At 36.1% G+C, this 23,122-nt stretch overlaps 1 protein-coding gene across 1 annotated transcript; it reads right to left on the minus strand.

Annotated features, from left to right (window-relative positions):
- Window positions 1–1,328: 1,328 nt before the first annotated feature.
- On the minus strand, window positions 1,329–12,918 carry LOC149905733 (uncharacterized). Its single transcript, XM_090105901.1, has 15 exons — window positions 11,888–12,918; window positions 11,248–11,320; window positions 11,071–11,111; window positions 10,538–10,696; window positions 9,806–10,076; window positions 9,216–9,413; window positions 8,877–9,102; window positions 8,645–8,808; window positions 8,452–8,549; window positions 6,957–7,170; window positions 4,039–4,248; window positions 3,623–3,685; window positions 2,974–3,263; window positions 2,727–2,887; window positions 1,329–2,461 (listed from the first exon to the last, which is right to left on the minus strand). Exons 1-15 carry the CDS (start codon window positions 12,906–12,908, stop codon window positions 2,141–2,143), a joined length of 3,510 nt encoding a protein of 1,169 aa, XP_089962027.1. The 5' UTR covers window positions 12,909–12,918; the 3' UTR covers window positions 1,329–2,140.
- Window positions 12,919–23,122: the final 10,204 nt, after the last annotated feature.

Consider the following 23,122-nt stretch of genomic DNA (forward strand, 5'->3'; position numbering starts at 1 on the left):
CATTTTTTGACGCAGCATTCAAATGAGTGTATTAAAGTTTTCTAGAACATAAAAATAAACTGTTTTGGAGTACTGTCCAATTAAAAAATTGAATTTATAATATAATAAAAGTAAGTACTTTTTCATAAAAAAGAATAAAAAAGAACTTTCAGCTCGTATTGAACATTTTCAACACAGTCTAATAAAGTTAATTTTTGCAATTCTTCCATTGTTTTATTTATTAATCCAAACTAATTACTTACAGAACTTTAAAATTTTCTGATTATACTGTAGCTTTGTTTATAAGACGTTAGGCACTCGAGTGGTTTTGACTGATCATATTAACTACTTGCTCTGTGGACTGATCACGTGATCAAAGTACTTTCAGATACTAGATAGTAGATCAGAGTACCTTACCTCGAAAACGCCAGTGCTCACAGTAGAATATGGCGGCGATTAATGACGTCATAAATTTCCCTAGGGTACTGCGGCAGTATACTGGCAGTCCATAACGGAACGAATTTTTCTACAGTGATAGCACTGTGCAGTGGTTGCAGTGCATAACGGAAGACACCCAATATAATAATGTCGATTGATATTAAAAAAAAAAGACGTGTGGCACTCGGGGACTGCCGAGTGCCGCGGTAAAAGCTATTACATGTTCTGTGCTATTACACATGCTCTGTGGCTATTACATAGCATGCCTTCAAGCCACACCTCCGTGTCCGTCGGAGTGGGGAGCGTGAGGTTTTTTCGTTACGGAATTTCTCGATTCGGTCCCCGCGCTCAAGGCCTGCGATAGAAGCTATGCAATAGCTTAAAAATAATAAGGCAATTTTACAAATGAAAAAGGAACATTAACTAGGTACTTTTTTTATCAATGCGGCGACGCCTTGCGTTTAATAATAGAGGAATGATAATCAAAACTACGATAATCTCGGTATTTATTATTTTTATTCTCTTTAACAACACATACTCAATATTTTACAGAAACATATATGACGATCAGAGTAGTAACATAGTAATAGGTATTATTTAAATGCGTATAATATTTTACTGTTTTGTCCAATTTTATGGAACTTCTTTCAAATAATTCAATCACATATAATAATTACATAACATAAAAAGTTAGCAGTGCGCTGTTTAAAAGTTAAAACAATAAAACATTTTTGACAAAGCACAATAAATAATATTGCAAAATAACATCAACCCGCCTCAATTTGAACTATCACATTCCGCAAAGGTAACAATAAATAAATAACATTAACATAATCACAGCGAAGTGAACATTGGCTAACAAATATTACCCCTAATTGGTTATCAATTAATGACTGAAATAACTTAGATCTCATTATTATCTAATATAAATAAAATCGTCGAAACGACGCAATAACTATATTTACAACATTTATTTACAAAACTGACTAGTGTCCTCTAAGGAGTTTATTATTTTCGATAGTTTTTACATATCTATACCATAAATTAATTTCTATCACTTTAGAACTTCTGCGCTTGTATTTGGCACAATCCCAGTAAATCCGGTAATTTCAACAAAACGCGAAGAAATCTAGTACTGTCTTATTCTTATAGCCTATTTTCGATGAGACATCTTTATAATTTAGCTAAACGTGAGCACACATGAATCCAAAATCTTCTGATATTGTATAGGTACTTAGTAAGAATTAGATAATACACAATATTTACAAATAACCAATAAAGATGTGTTCATGGGGCTAAAATCGTTCACATTACAAGTATAAACTTCTTCTTATCATTTAGGTACATTAATTTTTAAGCATACATACGAATAACAGTGTTAAAATTCATTTTAGACTAAAATTAAGTTGACCTTAATGATATTAGTCAATCGTTTTGAATGGTAATGTGATGTCTTATAGAATTCACACATCGTATACAACGGTTTATAAAACAGACATCTCTATGTAGAACACAATGTCTTTAACATCTACATTGAACACTGTACACAGTCAGGATCTTTGCAAATCGTTAGATTTGATTACCAACAGTCTTTTTTTATCTTTGGTGAGATTGGTAATATCACTTCACTAGGAATGTCACTCGCACTAGACGCTTAAGCGCCGCCGATCGCAGTCGGTGTAATAGTTCATTGGCGATTACTATCGGCGGTGCTGGGTGAGCCTTAAATCGGCGTCGGGAGCACTGTGAAGTCCTGAAGCGCGTTTTTAACTGTTTCGTAAATTGGCCGGTTTTCATCTGGGCAGTAACCATCGGGCGAGCAGAGGGTCTGTAGTTTCGTCAAGTACGAGTCGAAATTATCATGCGCTGGTTTCTCTCCAACACCAGGAGGAGGCGGGGCTCCAGGTGTCCCGGGTGCAGAGGCGACGTGAGCGGTTCCACCGCCCGGTATTTTTACGTGCTCCAATAACGTAATAACATTATTACGGAGACTCTCATAATATTCATTCAGATTATTATTCCGCTGTGACATCAGTTGGTTCTCCTGTTGACAAAAATAATGGCTTAACAATAAGCAATTTTAACCACGAATATGGGCTCATTTTGAGTAGCTACTGAATTGAATAGTATTTAAGTAGTACTCACTAAGTAATATGATGTTAGGAGCACTCAAAGTTGGATGTTTGGAGCCATGACAGTACCATCTACGTTATGAGACAAAAATATCCACTTTGAGTGTTACAATAGATTCTAAATATTCAATATTTAGTAGTAGTAAGTAGTTTAGTTTAGTAATAATCCCAACTTACCCTTTCACCAGAGCTGAGATGCGATTCCATCGCATTTATATCCGATTTCAGACGCAGCATTTGGGATTCTACGCGTGCATTTTCACGCTGTAATTCGGTAATTTCTTGTTCCAGTGTCATTAGATCCTCTCCATTGCCAGTTTGCATGTTGATATCCATGCCTATGGAAAAATTTAGAAGTTATTAAATATAGCACCAGAATTTTATTTTAATACAAATAATATGTTAACTGTCTTTTAATACTTACTAGAATATGGTTTGGGATAAAGAGGAGTTATATCATCTGGATATTTGGCTTTCTTTGGCTGAGGTGTGGGGGTCGCGGCGCCAGCAACTGGACACCCGGATAGAGAGCGGTGTGTTAGGAAGGATCCATTTATATGTCCAGATCCATCACAACCAGGGGTCGGGCAGTTCACACCGTCGAACTTGATCGCTGACGCTGCTGCAGCAACTGCTGCTTTGTGCTGTTCTACAGTTCCACCACTCTCTAGCACACGCATCTTGTTTCGATTCGCTATTGGACATCCGGATGCACTGATGAGGAAAGATGTATGGTAAGTACTTATTTTATGATGCTTTAATGGAATTATTTTAAATGCAATGCAATAACTTTTGGTGTATGATAATGGTGTCGATACAAGTGTGAATATAGGAAGCTAATCTCTGTTCGAGAGAGTGTCCTGTGTCATTTTTAGTGAGTACATTTACATCTGTAGTATCAAAATTGATTTTTGATACTACAGATGTAATTGATTGATTGATTTGATTCCTCTTTTTAAAACGTAGAAAAATAAAATACATAAAATACACAACCACATTCTAAATTAATTGCTCTAACATGCTTTAAAAGTGGTCAAAACACTCTTAATTTCCATCCTACAACATAGTCTCACCTTCGATGTGACAAAAATTTCCCCGTAGCGTGTCCAGATCCATCACAGCCCGGTATAGGGCATCTAAGCAGCGTGTAACGAACAAACTCATTGCAAAACGTTTACAAAATAAAGAGGTGATTTCGCCATACGAATAGTTCAAGGATACGCACATTGGTTAGTGGTTACGTATTTTGGAATATTTTTACGAGTAATTTATTGTAATATATTTCTTTTAGCGTCATAAGTATACAAATAATTTATAAGCATCCTTTATTTTTGGCATAGGTACAATAAGAGGATGTAAATGAAATTCTTATTATTCCCTATGTTACAAAGATATTAACGTTAGTTTCATAATTATTAAAATACAACACATCGAAGATGTGAGACAATTCCACCACCACATCGATAAAACGTAAAGGTAAAGCAATTACCTGAGAGGTTCCGAGTCCTGTCCGTCCCTTGGTTTGCTCTTCGGCTTGTTCGCTCTCGGACACCCAGAGAGTGACCGGTGCGAGGAGTAGTTGCCGGTGACGTGTCCGGAGCCGTCGCAGCCCGGTGTCGGACACTTCAGCTCCTGAGAGTGCGGTTGCAGCTGCGAGCGGTCGGCGCGCGGACACCCCGACAGACTGCACATATACAAACTGCTTACAATGGTGTGTTACTGTATCTTAGCTTACGAAACTTTGGTTTTCGTAAAAATGTTACGCCGTGTAGGAAATTTGAGCGTTTTTGAAATATTTAAACTATGTTTTTGTAGTACTGACAGTCAAGGTCAAATTAAAATGGACTGGTAAGTTTGATAAAGTTTTATAGCTTTTTTATTCTTCGTTTGTTATATCGTATAAAAGTAACTTGTGGTGTTATGTAAATATTTCAGAAAATTGTAGTAGTTGCTTCTTATGAAAATTCAATATCATAGATTTCGTAGGTATGTAATATTTAAGTTTACAAAGGTGTACCTAACCATAAAATGTCAGTGTACTCTATCTTACTCTATGTTATTTCTATCTTATAGACCCATCTAGATTTTGATAATGGATATAATTTAATAATTAATCCACTTGATTTCTCTATTTGAATGTAATTTACTTAATAAATACTACAACGAATGTTATTCATTAATTAAACAATCACAAATAAAACCATGCAATTTCATAACATTAATTGTAGAGCAACATCTATGAAAACTGCAGCCAAACTTGTTCGGAATATTGGTTAACAATAAGTACTGACGTAATTGTTTTAAAACGTATTGTTTATTTTTAGTACCGTATAAAGCGTAGACTTCGTATAGGAATTCAATTCATTTAATAAACAAAATGATAACGAAAATATTGTATGTATAAGTAATTTCCTCTATAATTTCCTGTAGAGACTAATAATGCCAATAGTAATAAGTACGGTTACGAAAATATGTATGACCTAAATATAATAATAAACCACAATTCTCTACATAGAGCGTATTAAATTCACACATTGTAACTCTTCAATGAATGCGTTTTAGCTATCTTCAGTTTCAAATTTTCAATCTATTTTTGATCGGGATTTTTATAGACTACGAAGATTTAAAATAAGTCGTATGGAAGACGTCTTTAATGTGTTTTAAACAAGAGTGCATCGTGATTCGTGTTATATTCTTTTAATGCGTAAACGCGTCTATTTATGAAACATATAGCAGGCGGCCTAGGTAATTAATTATTAGAAAGCGTGTAACTATTTATGGATTCATTGGAAAAAAATATTTCACTGCTATCAATAGTACGCATGTATAAAGTTTTAAAGTTAACGTATAAAAGGAAACTAAATATTATTGTCATTAGAAAAGTTCCAAGCTCTTCTATGCAATAGAAGCACATCGTAGTCACATCGTTTTATACACAATCATGCGGTTAGTCAAATCAAACACAACGGGATGCGGAAATGCACAACTAGGGCGCCAATTATTATTTTTGTTTAGTTAGACAATGCTGTCGCGAACACGTGTGATAGACTTCCAATTTGACGAATATCTAGTGCATTATAATGCCGCTTGCCTGCGATGAGTGGCGAAATGACCACTTATGTGCCCGGAACCGTCGCAGCTTTCGACCGGGCAATGTATCAGCTCTCTCGATTCTCGTATGCGGTAACCCAGTTTCCCATAAAAGTCGTCACGATGATAGCTATATTAATAACAATTAGACAACCATTCATTATTTAATATAGCCATTACTATTTGCGTACTCAATGCGCAAATATACAACTTACCGCAATACCCCGCCTACATTCCAATTTAACACGTTTTATAATAATTAATGAATATTTTCGTGGGTAAAGTCATGAACCTAGAGTGCTCTAACAAAAAGTAGCGCAAAGTAAATGATTCTCGCACGGTTGTTTACGTAAAATCTTTAAAAGTCTGTTATTGTTATATTATCGTGTTTGTCTTTGCGAGGAATAAAGTGTTATTACAGAGTCGTTATTGCTCGATAGTTTTATCCGTATTGAGTGGAGTCTCACCTGTTTCTTCGCATGTTTTTTGTGTGATATCCGTACATATATCTTATCTCTATTTATCTGGCACGCTCGAAGTGCGCGGTGAACACGCGCTGCGCGGACGCCGGTATATTTAGACTGATCCGTCAAGTGTGACTTACCGACTTATTTCAAATTCTGTATGACGCTACAAGTGTGTCACTATTATAACGTGCCGTTTGCGTGTTTGTTTGCATTTTGTTAACTGTTACATATTTATGTTGTCACTAAGGTCGTTAACTCATTGTTATTATGTAAGAACATTGTTAATAGCAACGTATGTTTATGACTGATGTAGTTTAATGTTTTATAATATTTTAAGCGAATTTAATTGATATGTTTTACGTGAAAATTTATTATTATTTATCTTAAGATCCCCCAGCGCGCTCTGTTCATTTCATTTCATTTAATCAAAATATTTTTCTTAAATGTAACTAAATAACTAGGTCTTATTTGAACAATTTAAATGTTCCTCCTCTATATCCTTGATGATAATATAATATGACCGTGAGAATTAGCCGTGAGATAGGTGCGACTCTTATCGTAACAATAATTATTAATAATGTGATAATAGAACATTTAATTAAATGTGATATAAGATCGAGTTAAATGAGTTGTGCTCTATTTCTCTACACGAATTCATTTAACTGCAGATGAATACAAACCATTGCGTTCTCTACATACCTCATTATCCCATAAATAGACAATTAGTTCAATTGCTTATTTCATATTTGCATATACCTGGCATGGCATATATAGGTACCTTATATATTGACTTGGCATGGGATCTGGGATACAATAAAAATATGTACTTATCATAACATAGAATATTCACCTGCTGTCCTTAGGTTTGTCGTGCGGCGCGTGCGGCGGGGGCATGTAGCACGGCGGCGAGTAGGGCGGCGCGTGCGGCGGGTACGCGGGCGGCGGCGGGTAGGCGCCGCACTGGTACTGGTAGCCGCCGTACCCGGCTGCGGCGGCGGCTGCTGCGTAGTCCGGCTGCGCGAGGCCGTAGCCAGCTACTGGGTGTGGGCTGACGCCGCCGTAGCCTGTGATGGGATTGCGTTTAGTACCTGCTTTATATATTGTTGTAGGTAATAGGTATCCGAAAACTATTTTATAAACCTCAGAACCAGTAGCGTATTTTATTAGAGATTAAGTTTAGGATATCTGCTCTACATATTGACATTTGACGGTATACTCTAATTATAACAAGTTCGCAAAACCAATGTAAATTCGTAATAAGTATGTATTATATTATTGTATGAGTGCACATTCGTAGGATATTGGTATATGGTAGAAATTTGAGGATGAAAGAAAATTGAGTGAAATAAGATAACGATAACTAACATTACAATTAGATAAGTTGATTTAGAAATAGAAAAAAGAGGCTGTAAATAAATCATTGATTCGTAAAATAAAATTTTATGAATGCCCCAGATGAATACGTAAGATGTAATATTAGGTATCAGTTTAATAGTCATACAATATTACAAACATAATTACAAACATAATTACAATGATTTTTTATTTAGAGAAGCCAATTTCCGTTGCAAACGTAGGTATCCATTATGTAGAGTTAACAAAACACGGAGACAAAATACACTTTAAAGTGTAAGCTAGGTCACGGAGACTTTCTATATAGGTACATTTTTGTTTAGAATCAATTCATATTATATTGTAACTTCAATTTCAATACGAATTATGGTATTGTTGGATTTTCTATTTAAATTATCTAATATTAGTTAATTACCTTAAAACAGTCTCCATATATTTCTAGTTTATAGTGTACACATGTATGTATTTTATGTAATGAAGTAGTTCAAACTTAATTAACTCTTTGCTAATGTATTATGTGAAACAGTGTGACCGTATAATTTAAAGACGCCTGCTCAGCAGGATTAGCAATGTAGCGTATGTTCGTGTTGTGGCGACGATGCCAGCAGGGGCGATAGAGTGGTCGTGTTTTAATTTGTACCGTATTTTACGACTCTCCTGGCGAACTTTACACGGTCTTTTGAATTTGGGCTTGTAGATTGCAAAATGTGTTTGCGTGTTAACATAGAAAACAAGCTTTGTTAATTGACGTTTCATGTTAATGCGCGAGTGTATATTTTTTTTATTGAAAATAAAATAGTAAAAAGAAGTATGACGAAACATTATGCATTTTTTAATTAAATTTGAAATAACCTGTTTTTGTTTTTTATAGATAAACTTTGATCTTACTTATCAATGTTCAAATTCAAATTTAACTACGTTTGAGTTAAATACGATGCATGTTATTTTGTTCAAAGACTGTTGAATAATATTATTTTATAAACATAACTTACCCGCTGTATCTCGATGGTATGCTTCTAGGTAAGGATGGCTTCCACCACTATCTGGTGTTGATTCTCGACTGTACGAGACTCCTCCAGGGAAAGCTCTACTGCGGGAAAACAGAACATATTAGTTTACATAAAATTAACTACTACAAGTGAAAGGATTGTTAAACATTCAATGACCTAACAATAAATGCCTCACCTATGTGGTAAACGCGTCACACTAAGGTCGAGGGTCTGGCCCTGCGGACTGGGCACCTGGGGACTGGCTGTCAGCTGGGGCGAAGCGCCCGGCTGCGGGCTGCCTCGGGCTCCGCCCCCGCTGCCACCACCGGCGCTCGTGTAAACCGGTGATGCATATGGACCCTGTCATAACAATGGGTTTTAATTCATAGCCATTAATTAATTTAAGTTCTCGTGTTGCGACTTCTCACCTGTGGACTGCCACTAGATGTGGATAGGTCTATGGCGGGGCGGGGGTCGCGAGGGTCGCGGGGGTCGCGGGGGTCGCGGGGTGTCGGGGTGCGCGGGCGCTGCGCCTGCGCCGCGGCTATCTTCACGGAGAGATTGATCGCGGAGAAGCCGGGCGGCACCCCGGGCGCCATCGCCCCAACCCCTCCCACGCCTACCCCACTCCCGGCCTCGTAGTGGTACATTGGCCTGGATGGATACGAATTTCAGACTTTAGACCGTGACCCAGAACTATCGTAACGTCGAGGCATTTAGGTGAGCGTTTACCACATTTGTTCGGCATTTAAAAGACGTCAACGTACCTAGGGTAAATTGGTCCGGAATTGGTCTCCTGCTCGGACTGGTCGGTTTTCATTGGAGTGGGTAAGTGCGGATCGTGGTAGCGCTCCTCCTCCCAGCTGTACGGCCGCTGCGGACACTGCGCGGGGTCGTACCGCTCGAAGGCTGTCGCGCCCTCGTAGCACCGCGCCTCATAGCCGTACCGCGTTTCGTTCATTTGGCTATGTGTAAAATATCATGTTGAACGAAAGCGGCAACAAATAGACTCTATCAAATATAATTGCTTTGATCGATAACAAGTAGCTGCCAATTCATGCCATGTACGAAATCATCGACTTTTTACTTTGTATCTATTTCTTTACACGTACTTATCAGCGTATGACAAATTGAAGTTTTTTTAATCAATGGTTGATTGTTTTTAAATATTTACAATAAATGCCACTTTAAACAAAACACTAAAGTTACTCTGCAAATTGTCGAAGCTCTACATAAAAATACGAAATTGTTTTAATATTTGAAGCCTCTATCTTATATCTCTTTTAACTATTATTCGAAATCATCAATCTTCACTGGTTTGTACACTAATGAGATGATAAGTAACAGTAGTATTTACCTGTATGAGCGCACGTGGTCGTCCGGCGGGCGCTCGTAGGGCGAGCGCTGGTCTGGCGGCGCGCCGTACCCGGCGTGGCGCGTCTCCATGCCGGGAGACTCGCGCTCGGGCTCGGCGGCCTCTCGCTTTGGCACCAGCAGCTCGGGCGCTTCCCGCTTCACCTCGGGACTCGGCGGCGACGCCGCTTCTGGCTCGCGCTTTTGGGGCGTCACTTCACTGGACGCGCTCGATGGTGGCGGGGCGGATATCGATGCTATTGGTGCTGTTAATACTGAATGGATATTGAACTTGTTAGTATGTGACTATGGTTACTTTGTACGATAAGTGGTTTTAAAATTGATCATAGTTGCGTGAAGTGAAGGTAGAGCAAACACCGAATTTTATGTGCATCAGAGCTTTAAATTCCTTCTGAATTCATTGCGGTTATACCCATTTGCAAAAATTCATTATTTGGAACATAAATAAAGATATTATATGTTTTTTACGATATTTAATCGATCCACGTTATGTAAAAGTATGCAAATACCAAACACTTACTCAAGTTAACAAAAGGTTATAAATTTATGAATACAGGAATGTGCTTCCTAAAGAATAATCTTTATCAACAGACGAATATAACTTGCAACAACCGTGTTTTTCAGTACATAACTCTATAAGACTCTACATTACTAACATGACTAATTTCACTTGAAAAGAAAGGATTCACTAACCCATATAATTAAAATACAATACCTATAGGTCTAGCTCGTTGTGTTCTAGCAGCAGCTTTCCTTGCAGCAGCCGTGGGGCAGCCAGAAAGGGATCTGTGTGTACTTCGGTTGGAACTGACGTGGCCACGACCGTTGCACCCGGGCGTCGGGCACTTTAGGATTGTTTCGTGCAACGCCAAGACTATAATTATATTGAACATGTTAGTTATAAGGCAAGAGCACATTGTTATATGTTAACAACTTCACAACTTAACTTTCAACTTATAACACAAACGGCTACATTAGTGCATGTAATAAAAATAAAGAAGTTGAAATTATATAAAATATTAATTAGATACGAAAAAAACAATCTAAACTATTTAAATGAATTATTTGCTCAGCTTAAACTTAAAAAGAAATCAAATAAACATCTACTGTAAAGAGTACATAAAATAATACAAAACAAATACTGGAAAAGCCTTTGGGCGTCCTCTAATTTCCTGCTATACAAATAAATGCAAATAAAACAATAGGTACGTTGCAATAATAAGCGAATGTAGTTTTTATATTACTCACTCTCTGGTGTAACTTTATCCTTTCTTGGGCATCCTGACAGACTGATGGACAAAGCATAGACGATTTAGTTTAAATGCGATTTCAATAAAATAATATTTACATAACGATTGTTATAAGTGTTTGACTTGTTTTGATCGAGTAGATTGAAGTGATTCAGCTGAAAGACATGGCACTCACCTTCGATGGTGCGAATAAAGGCCGGTGACGTGGCCCTGCCCATTGCAACCAGGAGTTGGACACTTGTTGCCTTCTGTGGACAAATCGATGGATAAATTATTATTTTGTTAATCATTGAGCGGGGGCGTGGGAGAGCGATCGATAGCGACGGGCGTGTCGCTGGGCGTACCTGCGCAGCGCCGCCCATCGCACGAAACCCATCCCCTCACAAACTCAAAAGAAAAAATAAAGAACGCCAGGCGACTGCGCGGTCCGACTATCAATTTTTCTTTTACGTCGAGCGGGGCGGTACTACGACGCCCCGCCCATTACTCTGACCCGTTTTTATTGCATGACGTAAACTCAAATTACGAGGAAAATCTTTATATACATTTTACATGATATCGTAGGTGGAGCTCTCGTGTAGGTTCTAATGTGAAGGTCTTTTGAAGGATAACATTATATATGTACATTGTAAATTGTTATTTATAGTGTGGGTACAATCGAATTTCTATTATCATTGGATCAAACAGTAAAAACTAAAAACATTACGAGAACGTTCAACCGAAAGGCCTACTCTGAGTTATATTCAGTGACTTTGAAACAAAGTTCTCCAAAGTACTGTAGTTAGAAAGTTTGTTAATGGCTGACGTAGGAGTACCTCTGGAGGCCGGCGGCGACAGTGCGTTCAGAGGCCGAGAGTCTCTTGTTGGTTGCGCGGAAGGCACGGCTCGCGCCTCATGCAAAGCTGTGGCAGCTCGTGAGCCTATCCCTGCTGGCTGTAGAATCGTGTATTGCTTGGAAGCCTTGGAGCTCTTGTCATGGTCATTCGAGTAACCACCGAAAGGTTCGCTTGGAAATGATGTAGTATGAATTTTGTGTTTTACTTCAGCAGGTGGCTTAAATGCGGACTGTGTTGAATAAGGTAATGCCGCCGTAGCTGCTTTATATACGTTGTACAAAGTTTGTTTGTTAACCGTCATTATTTCCTTCCGCTTAGATTTTGAATCTCTATCATCGTCGTATTGGTCGTCATTTCTATCTGACATGTCGATTTCAAGATCGTTGGACGAAGAGTCTATGATTTCGTCAAAATGTGTTCCGTCATAATGGTTGGAATTTTTACTTTCTCGGTGTTCTTCATCATTGCTGTCTGGTTCTACTTTTTCAATTACAACATTTTCAACGTTTTCTTGTTCATTTTCATTCATTTCCTGTTCAGTGACTGGGTTATCTATTGAGAAGCTTCTTTGTGAGCCATCCGCACTATCTGATGATTGCGACGGCGAGGATGGCAACATTTTATCCGATCGTTTATCATTGAACATGTTGTCGAAGTCATTATCCTCATTTTCATCACTATGAGTGGATTGTTGATCTCGTGGCCAAGTACTTGAAATCGACTTTAAAGATACTTGTGTCCTTTGAAGATAGCTCTTGTGTTCCTCATTTGTCTGTAGAAATGGGTGAGGTGTAGTGTAAACTCGACAGCGCTGCTCATTTTCTTCTCGTCGTTCATCATCAATGAGTCGCCGTCGTCGTTTTCCCCCACTTTCGTCATCCATTGATTCTTCACCGTTTCCCTGACTGTGCTGTCTGTCAAGTATTCGAAAGGCCTCTACATCTACGCCAAATTCAAATCTTCTCTTGTTTATTTGCGGGAGTGATGAGAACGTATTCATCGGCGACGTCCTGCAAACAAAACCTGCATTTAGACATGAGTTACTTCGTGCAATATCCTAATAAAGACGCATAAAAACAAGTAAAAACATACTTGCGATTCGAATTTCCATCCACAATCAGAATTTTTACGCGGAAATGATTCTCGGCGTTTCCAATCGACGTATTCACATTAAATTCACTTGGCTAATATTTATTGGCACAAAAATCGTTCCCACGTAAAAACCATTTCACTCAAGAGCTTTCAGACCAATTAATGTTTTAAAAAATAGTACCAATAGGGTTCTAAGTATTATAAAATAAATCTTAAGACGAGTGTACAATTGTATATTTGTAGAACGATTTCCGAGTACGGTACCTAAATAAAAAATAAAAATTGTAATAAGTTCAAACGCATTGATTTACTCGTGCCATACAGATAAGCGCTTTTTATCTCAAATTGGCTCTGAAAATACTAACCAGAAAATTATGTACCGAATAGAAAAAGTTTCAGAAAAGTTTTGAGACAAGTTGTTATTGACGTGAACGTTCATTGTCATGAGACGTGACTATTTTTGTCATAAATCGATAAAGAGATTTGTTATATTAATTTCACTTTTTAAATATTCAAAAATTATTCTGTACATTGTATGGTTTATTTTTGCGTAAATTTTTAAATCAATCGTTGTAAACAATAAATGAATACTATAACAATTTTTTACATAAAAGTTCTGCTAAATTGAATAGAAGTTAATTATAAATAGTTGATATCCTATCTATCCGTGTAAAGGAAATATTCCAGAAAGGTTAGAGCGATAGTGGTGCAAACATTTACGTACGTGACGCGCCCGCAGGCAATACCAATGTAAGCCGAGATTACACGAAACGTGGCCAGTTTTCCAATGGCCCCAAAGGGTTGTAACGTGCTACTACGTTTGCGAGAACGTTCGTGTGTTGGCGTACAGTAATTAGATAAACTCCGAGGGTGGGTTTACCGGTTTAAACTAGTAAAAGCGACCTTTATCAACGGGTGGCGAGTGGCGGGTTATCTCGGGCCGCGTTAATTGTAATGCCTGGAGATTAAGCGCGATATAAGATCCTCCGTTACATGCCAAGACGCTGAATACGTGTGGGCTTTGAGATAATGTGTCTGCTTGGAAGTGGTCTTTTCGTTACTTTTATGTTAATATCGCTGCTATGTGGGATTTTCGGAGACATTCGTTTTTTTTAAAGCTATCTTGAAAATTTATATAGCGTATAGTTGGTATTGGTGTATGATTAGATTTTAGTAAAATTATGTTATTACAATCTAAATTATTGTACTACTTCATCAAAACCTAAAATATAAAAGTTTCAAATACCGCAGCGACGCATACATAAATGAAGCTTACAATTTATTCATAGCGGCCGTGATATGAGCCGTAATTTCATAATTTACTGTAATTCCATGAAATTCCAACATAATTCCGGCGAAAATGAAAGGTGAGCCGTTTGTCGCGCGACCCTTTCTCGCCCTTGGCAATAACAAACACGCGGCCTCCCGCGGGTCCCCAGATCGCGTCTTAAATTCAAATTGCACCTTAGAATTCTTAATTATTGAAATCATAAATCAAAACGTGCCGTCTGGGCGCGCGACCATAAAATTGGAGGGAGGTATCTCGAGTGTGGTAGGATTAAGACATTATCACTTTTCTTTCGAGTAGTCGCGCCCTCGTCGGCTCGGCTCGACTGTAAATCAGAGGCTAAATCCTCTGGATTAGATTCATAGAGTTGCCGCGGCCTGCGGATCGGGAGCCTGCGATAATGGCGTCGTGTGCTTGCGTGATTCTGCTTTTAAATCGACTCCCCGAGATAAATACGCTCCCAATTTTGTGAAGCGATATAGAGTTCTCAGTTTAAACGGATTTGTTAAGTTTGCCCAAGAACTGGAGCTGCCTGATAAGTGGCCGGTTTAGAACACGATGTTAACGTTCAATTTATTTCGGGTTGGATTAATTTTATACTTTAGGGACAGTCAAAAGTAGAGTCAAAAATATTCGCGCCTTGTTACCATAGTTATCGTTGGCACGATAACAAAAGAACTGTAGACACAGTACCACAAGTTTGATTTTATTTTGTTGTTTAAGTAATTTGTATATTATTCTTATTTATTTTATCTTTAAGCAAAATTCGTATTTAATTCGTGATAAGTTGTGAAAATAGATCACTTACAAGAGAAAGTTATTAAGTTTTAAAATCCAATTTCAATAAGTTGGTTACAATAGAGCGAAGAAAACAAAAACGTAAAAATAAATAAATAGACATTTACGGAATTTCGTCACGTATTAAGTCAATAAGTCGTTTTTTAATATTCTTTTAAAATTCAGCAATATTTAATCCTTTTAAAGAATAAAAATAATAATTGAATAAAAATGATGCGTAATTTTTCGTGGAAGCCTCGGGTCCTCCTAAAGAAATAGGAAGTCAGTGAGGAAATATAAAATTCTCAATACACTAGTTATTCTGTAATTATTATTGTTTTAAAATAATAAAAAAAATACTATAACATTCCGTCTTCATTTCCCAACACATTGTGGACGTGGCTAATATAAAGGTATTTTTTAAAGAAGCTGGGTTAAATTATTAAATGCGGGTATCGAAATTCTAACGTTCACATTTTTTTTAATATAAAATTAAGAACTAAAAATATATTGATATTTTGCTCTAACTCCTATTCGTATTAATTTTTACTTATTTAACGCTCCTAGTCTAAGCCGATACTAATTTACGGAAATATAAGCAGGGCACTAAATTCAATTGTAATTTTATTCAACTGTTCATAAAAAATAATTTCCGCATATACAAAACGCAAAATGGAAACAATTTTTTGTATTCCCGTTTAAATAAATTTATTTGACCTAAGTTTGTTCATCAATTACCATAGAAACAAAAAAGGGACAGATCATATGATTGCGAAAATCAATATCGCGATAGTTTAACTGAGTTTAAATAAGTGGGGTAATGGTATCGAGCGATGCATTGTAGCTCGCGGTCCTAGGCGCCCTTACCCTTGCATTTCGTTTGGGGTTCATAGGGTTGGCACTTTGGATTTTTTTTCCTTTTAAAAAGATATACAAGATATTTTCCTACAATTAGCAACTATTATAAGTTATGACATATTCTCAGTACCATAACTATTAAAAGTCACTACGTTATTCGATTTATATATTTGTTATTTAGTATTTAGTATTTACACGTACGAAAATTAAATAAAGACATTGTTACTTTGTTGTTACTAAAGGTAAGAATCGTATGATGAATAATGTACCTATATATCTTTTTGAAACGAAGAAGTTTAGTGAAAAAAAAATATTGTAGTTATTCTTTTTTTAACTGTGAAAATTAAAGCCGTCGTGAAAGAAAAGCAAGCTGATTTGACGCTGTTTTTCCGATGTTATTTCAATCAACGGGATTAATAAATTTTTATCATTATACCAAAAATAGTATCAATGAATGTACAAAAATTATAAGCACCATTTTTATATTTAGCTAGAGGTTACGTTTAAGCTAGAGATTGTACAGCACTGCAGATAGAATAAGCACTTAATTATTTACTCCTTTTGGTAAAAATTTTAGTATCCATAAATGACCTTATTTTTTAAATTTAATAAAATTTAATAAATTTAAAACATAAGGTCTTTTATGTTTATTTTTTATTTTAAAAATATAAAAATTCCTGTGTACAACCCTATTCGTAGGGCGCACTTGTAGCGAGGGTTAACGCATAGAGACCCTCGCGTCCCGCCGCCGGTACCTTTGTTTGTGTGTGTTTTACTCGAGCCTTTCGCTTCCTTATTTACAAAATTGTATAAAAAACTTAATTTTCGACATTTCATTTCAATAAGCACTTAATTCTATTGTTTATTGTCTTTAAATATTTTTAATAGAGCGATATATCATGATATTTTCTTGATTAGAATTTTAAAATTGGACGATACGGAAAAGCTTTGTATTGTATGATGTTTTTTATTTGGGTTTCATTTAAATACACTATGATCTTAATATTTTTGTTTTTATTTGAGTGAACTGTAATTTTAAAGAACATTATTTAAATAATAAAATATTTTATCTTAATTAGTTATAGTATCTTTTGCTAGTCACACATGATGCTAAAGTTGATCGTTTTATCGAAGAACAGAAGAACCAGTTATTTCTTCGAAAAAACTTCTTTATTCAATTTGGTCTCGTATCAATTGTGTTTATCGAATTGTTTATAAAACATTGAATGCTTTTACACTTTAATACCTTTTAGTTAAAATATCGACAACAGATACCTACTTTGTATTGTTACTAAAACTACGACCCCGTAGTCGAAGAGCTCCTAGTTTTTAAAATAAAAGTAAAAAAGTGGAACAAGAGAATCGTGTGTTTCTTTTAAAAGATCTAAACTACATTATAGTCTCTGTATCGCGTACTATAAACTCCATATTCATTAAACGATTTATTCCTAAACGATTCATTACACACAAAAAATTAAAACCACATGTAAAATAGCATCTACAATGAACTCAGGCAGGTTGCCCATCAGATAGCTTCAGAGAAACAATTTGATTCCCTTATCTGGATCGGCCCGGGGCGTCACACGTGAAATCCGTTTAGCAACCCTACCTGAACTGTATGTACGGGAATAACGCAAATTTTACCACTGCTAATTGTCTTTAAATGGAAACGGGTATACGTTTTTCGTATCATAATTTCGTTTGGTTTATAGTTTTATTGCCTTTAAATGGATCGGGTGTGTACATTTTTCGTGCCATGATTTTGTTTTGGTGTATGCTAGTAATTGTAGTTAAAGGTACATTTTTGTAGTGTTCTTGTTTTAGTATGGTTTTAAGTAGTTGTTAATTTGTATTGTAGTGTGGTGTTGGGTTAAGTAGGAAATTCGAATATATATTTTAATGATTGGTGTTTTGTTCTTAATTGGCGTTAAGAAATATAACAGTACATTGATTACCTAATAAAAGTTTCATTAAATTTTATTACAAATTTTTCTTAGTATTATGAAATTAAATGCTTTGTTCTTTTATTTAATTTGAGATTATTTTCAGATGAATATTTAAATGTTAATTATTGTTATGTAATTAATATAATAAATATCCCATTAAAATATAATATTGCAAACTTTTTATTGCAATTTATTAGTTAAACTAACTTTAGTTGTTAACAGAACAAGAGACTAAAACATAGCTAACTTATTTTATTTTAATTTCTGACAAATTATACATATTAACAAAAGACTATTACGCAGTTTAGTTTTTTTTATATCCGAAATATTGTATGAATTTTACAACATTTTTTTGTTGAAATTATGTAGAGAAGTTTAAGTGTTAATTTATTATTTCTAAGAAAGTATTTTACGAAAGGATCTTATAAAATGAATGTAATTCTATTATTCAACTTATATTTACAAGATTTGATCTAACTTTAAAATAAAATGAAACTATAAGTTTTTCTTCATGTTATTATCATTTGCTTCGTCTTTTGTAGTGTTGCAAAATAAATAATTTTTTTAAGGATAATTTTTTAAAAACTAAGTTCTTGTATAATAAGTTGTATTCTTATTCTTTGTTTTTGAAAAACTTTTTGCAGAACAAGGTTAATTCCTTTGTTCTGTCTGTCATTAAATTTTAACGGTACCTACTTAATCCGAAAATAATTTATATATCATATAAAACTAATAAAAAAAGAATTTTACTGACAAACGCATCTTAAATGTATTTCTCTATATATTGTTAGATCATAATTTATCGTCATATAATTTGCTAAAAGGTTAAACGGTACGCATTACGTATTCCGTGTGCTGCCTAATGATTCGCGGTACATGACGATTCGCTTAACATAACCGATTTAATTATACGCATATATGTCAACCACGAGCAGAATAATTAATGAGATTAACTTGAATATTGCTTATAAGATAAATATATTCACATATATTCGGAACTAATTAATTCAATTTCAATTCAAGAAAATGTATCGAAAGCATTTCGTGAAATGGTTTTACTAGCGTGGGATTTGTGCGTGAACGATTTTAAACATTTTAAATCTTCTTCACTATAATCCGGCGATAGCACTGCTGAAATAAACCGCAATGAATTTCGGAAACCGTAAAACAACAACGATATAATATGTTCAAAAAGTGACAAAAGTCGACGCGTTAAATTTTCGGAAAAATATTATCGGACTTACCAAACAGGTCGGACGAGGGCCGACATCACTAAACGAAACGCACTATCATAACGTGAAAACAATAGTTTGAAAAGTATTTGAGCACGAGTTCACTGAGGACAACTTAGAGCACAACACAGCGCGGCGGTAAACGCTACGCCGTAGCAGAGCGTAGCCACGGAAAGTTTGTCCGCGCTGCGTCCCGACGAGCCAGGAGCGATATTCGTGACGCGGGTGTTTGTCGAAGCGCGATTCGCGAACTATGCGGAGGCAGAGTGCGGGCCGGCAAAGGACGAGAGAGCCGTAGGCCTGCGCGCGCACGCCGCGCCCACACCGCCCCGCCCCACACACCCGCAACCTATTTATTTCTAGTTACGTAAAATTTACGCGCAATACAATATATGTACCTGCATTTTAACCTATTGTATAATACATAGCCCGAGAAAAACCTGTCAGTTACATAACCCCTACGAGCTATTGCCAACCGAATATATCGTTTATAGATTGTAATTACTAAAAGCTCACACGTTTTAGAAAGTGGATACAATATTATAAAAGCATTTCAGTCAAAATCTGTATCAGTGTAATGAAAGGCGCCACTTTTGATTAAAAGCCAATCAATGCTTGTCTCGTCACTTCGACGGGCCCTCGGCAGGTGAGGCGTAAAATGCAAAAAAAGCCTCCGGTCATTGGGGCTCAAACAAATTTAGCAGACGAGTTTTTCGACCACAGTTGTGCTATCAGTGTCACTTAAATAAATTGAATAAAAGGCGTCGGAGGGCGCCGCCTGATTTTCGATAGCTTTAATGCTTTCAGTCGTGTGGTTTAATTTTTATTTGCAAATGCTTTCGCTATAAATTCTCGGAAGCTTAAATGTAAAATGAGTACCCATAAGGAAATACACATTAAGTTACTATTTATTACTGAAACTTGAAAACATTGTAGAAAATCAATACGAGAAGTAAGATAAAGTGTGACGTCACAATCAGCTGTTCCCGCCGCTAGCGCAACAGACAATACGATTAAGATCTACGCAGGACAACTTTCGCGCGCCGAGCGGCAGTTAGTTGTTATGAAAGAGAGAAATTTGTAAATTGTTGGCGCCCGAGTTCACGAACTCCGTCGAACCGGAGTTTGTTTTAAGAGTTCAACCTTGAAACAAGAAGAAAAGTAGTCCTGTAAAACAAAGTTTTGCGGCCGCCGTCGCCGGCGCAAGCGGTTCAAGGATTGTGCCCGAACTGTCTGTCTGTACAACTTTACCGATTAAAAGCTCAAAAGCTTCCAAAGTCATTTTAAAAGTTTATCTACACGCGGCGAGCGAGGCGGGAGGGAGTGTAGGCGCTTCGTTATCAGCCTCTGCAATACTTTGTTAAACCTAGTTTAACTTATTTATGAATCGGTCGCGGTCGTCGACCGCGCTTCCCGAATTAAACTGTCAAAGTTGCGAAGTAGTGATGGGACGGCGGCGCGGCAGCTCCGGCGGCCCACGTCGCAGGAGGACACGTGTTCCCGAACACTCGCTAACGTACACACTAAGTTCCTAGACCCTTCGCTACTTTGTTTTACAGCTGTTCCACTTAGCGAACTATGCCTAGAGTCGGGCGCGAGTTCTTGCATGTGTATCGGCACACACCCGGATCCGAATAGTTTCATAAACATAACCCAACTTAGTTTTGGACAACTTTTCAAAGTCAATGCATACTAACTTTCGATGTCTGGAAGTGCGATATTACGATTGGATCAGTTTGCGGGTGACTTTAATGCATTCGTTTGTTGGAAACTTTGTTTTATTGGATCAAACTTCGGAACAAGGTTAAGTATCTTCATTTACTTTGTTCGAACGTAGCCTAACTAACTTTTAGGATTATTATAAAGTCAATGGATTATTGTCCTAATAATTGTGTCACACCTTCCAAAGTTTTTAAATATTATTTCGTTGTTAATGTACCTTTATCACGGTATTGCGCCACAAGTAGGTAGAGGTTACTACTGCCACTATCCTGGTATATTATGTTATAAATTCAGTGCTCTAACAATTTTTTTTCAATCAAAAGCATTTTATTATATTTCTAATAATAAACGCTTTAATATAATTAGTACCTACTGTTAAACATAATAAACATCGATCTTAATTCTGCAAGATAATAATAAAATCATTAGTAAAACCTGTTCATAAAAGGAATATGGGTTTTATGGAGTGACAGTTTAGTTTCTTTCACCTTAGAATATTATTTAATCTCATAATTCAATATAATTTCACTTATATAACATTGATTTAAGTTATGTTTTGTTTTATTTACCCACTTAAAGAATATAAGCTTTTTTATTGGTTTAAGGTCATTGGTTACATAGAGACTACATAATAATATAGTACATATGGTTGCACTATATAAAGCGCTAGATATCAAACCGCTTAGGTATTAGATAAATAGCAAAGCTAGGTTAGACTAATCACAAGCTAAATCACGCTAGCTTCCGCTTGTAGCATTGCTACGGGACTGCAAGATTACCGCATAGTCCTTGAGTTATTTCATGATTAACCATGAAGTTTCCGAATACTGCAGTGCAATGATTAATAAACAATGTTCGGAGTTTCGTGAGACATTTATTTATTTATTTTTTACTAGTATTCTGCACGGGTTGCTAATTTTGGAATAACCTGGATTGCGATGTTGAAAGATTGATGATGACGGAATTTAATTTTTTAACTAATTTAGGTTTAAACTATTTTTATGTTTGTCTTTATTATGTTTTAGTTATTTTTCATTTTTGTATTTTAATTTCAATTGTATAGTTGTTTGTTGGTTATGATTTGGTTAATATTATGATTTTGAAAAAAAGTAAATTGTGTATGTTGTAGTTTTTTCACTAAATCAAAACTACGTTTGATTTAGCGTTTTACGGGAAGGTTTGTCTATTTAAAAAGTGTCTTAATGACATCTTATGGAGGTAAAGTAATTTAATCTTAGCATCCATCATTAAATCTAATTATTTGCATTGCGCCATCGCCGCAGGCACTTGAAAAACGGTAAAGCACGATTCGTTCTCAAAACCAGTTTAATTACCCAAATCTCTTTCTGAAAGTCACGATCTCAGGCAAGTAGATAAAGCTGCAAGCCTCCGAGCGATACACCCACCATTATCACATGACCTCCCCCATTAACCTTCATATTTGCAAAGCGAAGAGTTAAGTGAGATTTCAGGGATCATAATAATTTGGTCGCGATTTATGTGTTATCTTCTCTCACCAATAAGTCACGCAATAATTAGCGGGACTCGGAATCACGCTTCCCCACGCATATTTATGCAAGTTACATAAATAAACAACATATGCGACAATTATAGAGGGCGCTGCTGTTTGCTCTGTGGTGTTTACTGTTATAAATTATTGCTTAAGACGTAAAGGTTAAACAATTAAAGTCTGTTTACAAAATTAAACATTTTAAAAGATTACATTTATAAGTAATTAAATATAAATCTCATATTTGATATGTATTGAAATACATAGTACCTATTCGATTATCTTAATTACAACTTATATAGGGTGTCCCACTATTGGTATACTAAGCGCGAAGGGACTTGTAGTTTTGCATACACTGATCACGAAAATAATACTTAAACAACAAAATTACATCAAAAAATTTTTGCTAAATTTTTCCTGAAAATCCATGTTCTCTTCTCTAGCTTCGCGCAGCCGGCATATACCGCTTCGCTAATGTGAGCATTTTGTCTATGAAAACATAATCTTATACGATAGGTCACGTGCTGCTAGCAAATCTGGGCGGGTTGCTTGTTATGGGTGTACACATAGAGTTTTAGAATTCATCTATTTGAAAAATAACTGTGTCTGGAATTTTATAAGTATTTTTAACGTACTCAGAGTATGCAAAACTACAACCTCCTTTGAGCTTAGTATACCAACAGTGGGACACCCTGTATAATAGATTACAACACGTTATTAGTTTCTATTCTTACTTTCTCTCTTACTTAGAATGCGTGATAGAATTTTAGTGGATTATTGGTATTATTA

Source organism: Colias eurytheme, chromosome 9 (genome assembly GCF_061535395.1).
Source record: "Colias eurytheme isolate Ceu_HAF_F1 chromosome 9, ilColEury1 Martin Lab GWU primary, whole genome shotgun sequence".
NCBI classification, from domain to species: Eukaryota; Metazoa; Arthropoda; class Insecta; order Lepidoptera; family Pieridae; genus Colias; species Colias eurytheme.

Excerpts from the sequence above, each read along its gene's own strand:
- LOC149905733 (XM_090105901.1), bottom strand. The coding sequence starts at position 12,908 with ATGAATACGTTCTCATCACTCCCGCAAATAAACAAGAGAAGATTTGAA. Across the intron at positions 9,103-9,215 it reads TCCGGACCAATTTACCCTAG|GCCAATGTACCACTACGAGG; the intron begins GTACGTTGACGT and ends GTATCCATCCAG. Across the intron at positions 8,809-8,876 it reads CATCTAGTGGCAGTCCACAG|GGTCCATATGCATCACCGGT; the intron begins GTGAGAAGTCGC and ends TTGTTATGACAG.